Source organism: Notothenia coriiceps, unplaced genomic scaffold (genome assembly GCF_000735185.1).
Source record: "Notothenia coriiceps isolate Sejong01 unplaced genomic scaffold, NC01 NC01_scaffold00001708, whole genome shotgun sequence".
Lineage (NCBI taxonomy): Eukaryota > Metazoa > Chordata > Actinopteri > Perciformes > Nototheniidae > Notothenia > Notothenia coriiceps.
This window is the reverse complement of record NW_011334409.1, coordinates 1-1686: the sequence shown is the minus strand read 5'-3', so window position 1 is coordinate 1686 and position 1686 is coordinate 1. Positions and strand designations below refer to the sequence as shown.

General features: G+C 39.6%; 1 protein-coding gene across 1 annotated transcript; it reads left to right on the top strand.

Moving 5' to 3' along the window:
* Positions 1-251: 251 nt before the first annotated feature.
* On the top strand, positions 252-931 carry LOC104963462 (spectrin beta chain, non-erythrocytic 5-like; the record flags this gene model as incomplete). The annotated part of the gene is made up of 3 exons (XM_010792058.1): positions 252-347; positions 619-740; positions 817-931. Coding segments are annotated over 3 exons (333 nt in total), but the record flags the coding sequence as incomplete, so codon positions are not given.
* Positions 932-1686: the final 755 nt, after the last annotated feature.

Here is a 1686-nt window from a genome sequence, read left to right as displayed (position 1 = left end):
CATATTAGACATGTAAATGTCATTACTGTGGACATAACCAATCCAACAGAAACTGAACAGGCAGATTCGAAGGATTTATTTCTTTGGAAATGTTATTTTAGATACAATTAAATCAAGTTATTTTGGTAAAACTAATGAAAAATGTTTTTAAATATTATTTTGTATAATATGTTAGGCCCTCAGGTGACGGCTCACCACTGTGAGTGTGTTATAGTGTTAAATATCTGCCTCTAAATGTGTCTGTTTTCCAGGAGGTGATGATTAATGTCGGAGATGTTGGAAAGGATTACGAACATGGAGTTCAGCTGCTGAAGAAACTCAGCGAGTTCAGGGGAACTGGAGATGGGGTGAGAAAAAAGGGTCTTACGTTATGTCGGTGTAAACTGTCACTATGTGTGGACTGTGCTAAATGTTTTTTATATGAAAAGGATGCAGGTGTTTGCATTAACAGCAACATGGAATAAGTCAAATGTACAGAACAAATGGGAGAAGATCAGAAAAGAAAATACATACTTACCAAAGGAAGGGATTTTGAATTAAAGGCATTTGTTCCACTTAATAATTTTGGTTTCTGACTAGATTAAGATCAAAGATACTTACGGTATATTTAATCAATAGGACGTGACAGTAGACGACGCTCACATCACAGCCATCAACAGACTGGCAGACAGACTGGAGAAGAGACAGAGTGCAGGAGAACTGGTTACTGTTAGACAGAGGAGAAAGCAGCTCAACGACAGGTAACACTCACTTTTTAATCTCACCTTTTAACGGGTCATTTTATCAGTTTTACAAGTTGTCTTTCGTCTCTTCCAGGTGGAGCAAGTTTCACGGAGATCTAAGCAATTACAAGAAGAAGCTTGAAGGGGCGCTGGCGGTCCACGCTCTGATCCGAGAGCTCGAGGAGGTTCGAGACAGAGCCAATGAGAAGGTGAGTCATCTCATACTAGCTTAAAACTAGACTTTTACACAAACCATTGAGACTAACATTAAAGGGGACCTATCATGCAAAATGCACTTCTTGATGTTCTTAATACATCAAGATGTGTCCCCGGTGTGTCAGGAGTCTCATAAAGTGTCAGAAAACAAAACTCTCTCTTTTCCTCCGTACCAAATCTCTAAAAACGGGGGAACAACGGAGCTGATCCAGATTTGCGTCCGATATGACGTAATATCTGAAATGTGGACCCACGGCCCTATCAGAAAAGTTGCTATCAGAAACAATGCCCGACTGTTTTGGACGTAATATGGTCGGTGTTTACATTAGCATGGCTAACACTCAGAGCTAACCTGTACTGGAGAGAGTCTGTGTGAAGAAGCAGGAAATAAAAAAAGGAACTCACCTTGTGGTAAACCTGAGAGAGAAAAAGCATTTGAGCTCCATACTGTTTCAGAGATAATCCTTGATGTGGTTTGGAACATGATGGCGTGTCATCACGGCAGCATTTAGCTGTATCTCGGTAGAATTCTGAGCAGGCATTAGCTCAAAAATCTGCATTTTCTTCAAGCTAAGGACCCAGAATCAGCGTTTCTCTAACACGGCTGAAATAAAGGGATATGAGGGATTTCTAAAATGCATGTTTGGTATTTTGAGCAAAACACATCAAAGACATGTTTTTTTAATATATTTTAATATACAGTATCTGAGACCCATAATATATGCCTACAAATAGCCTGATAGGAGAC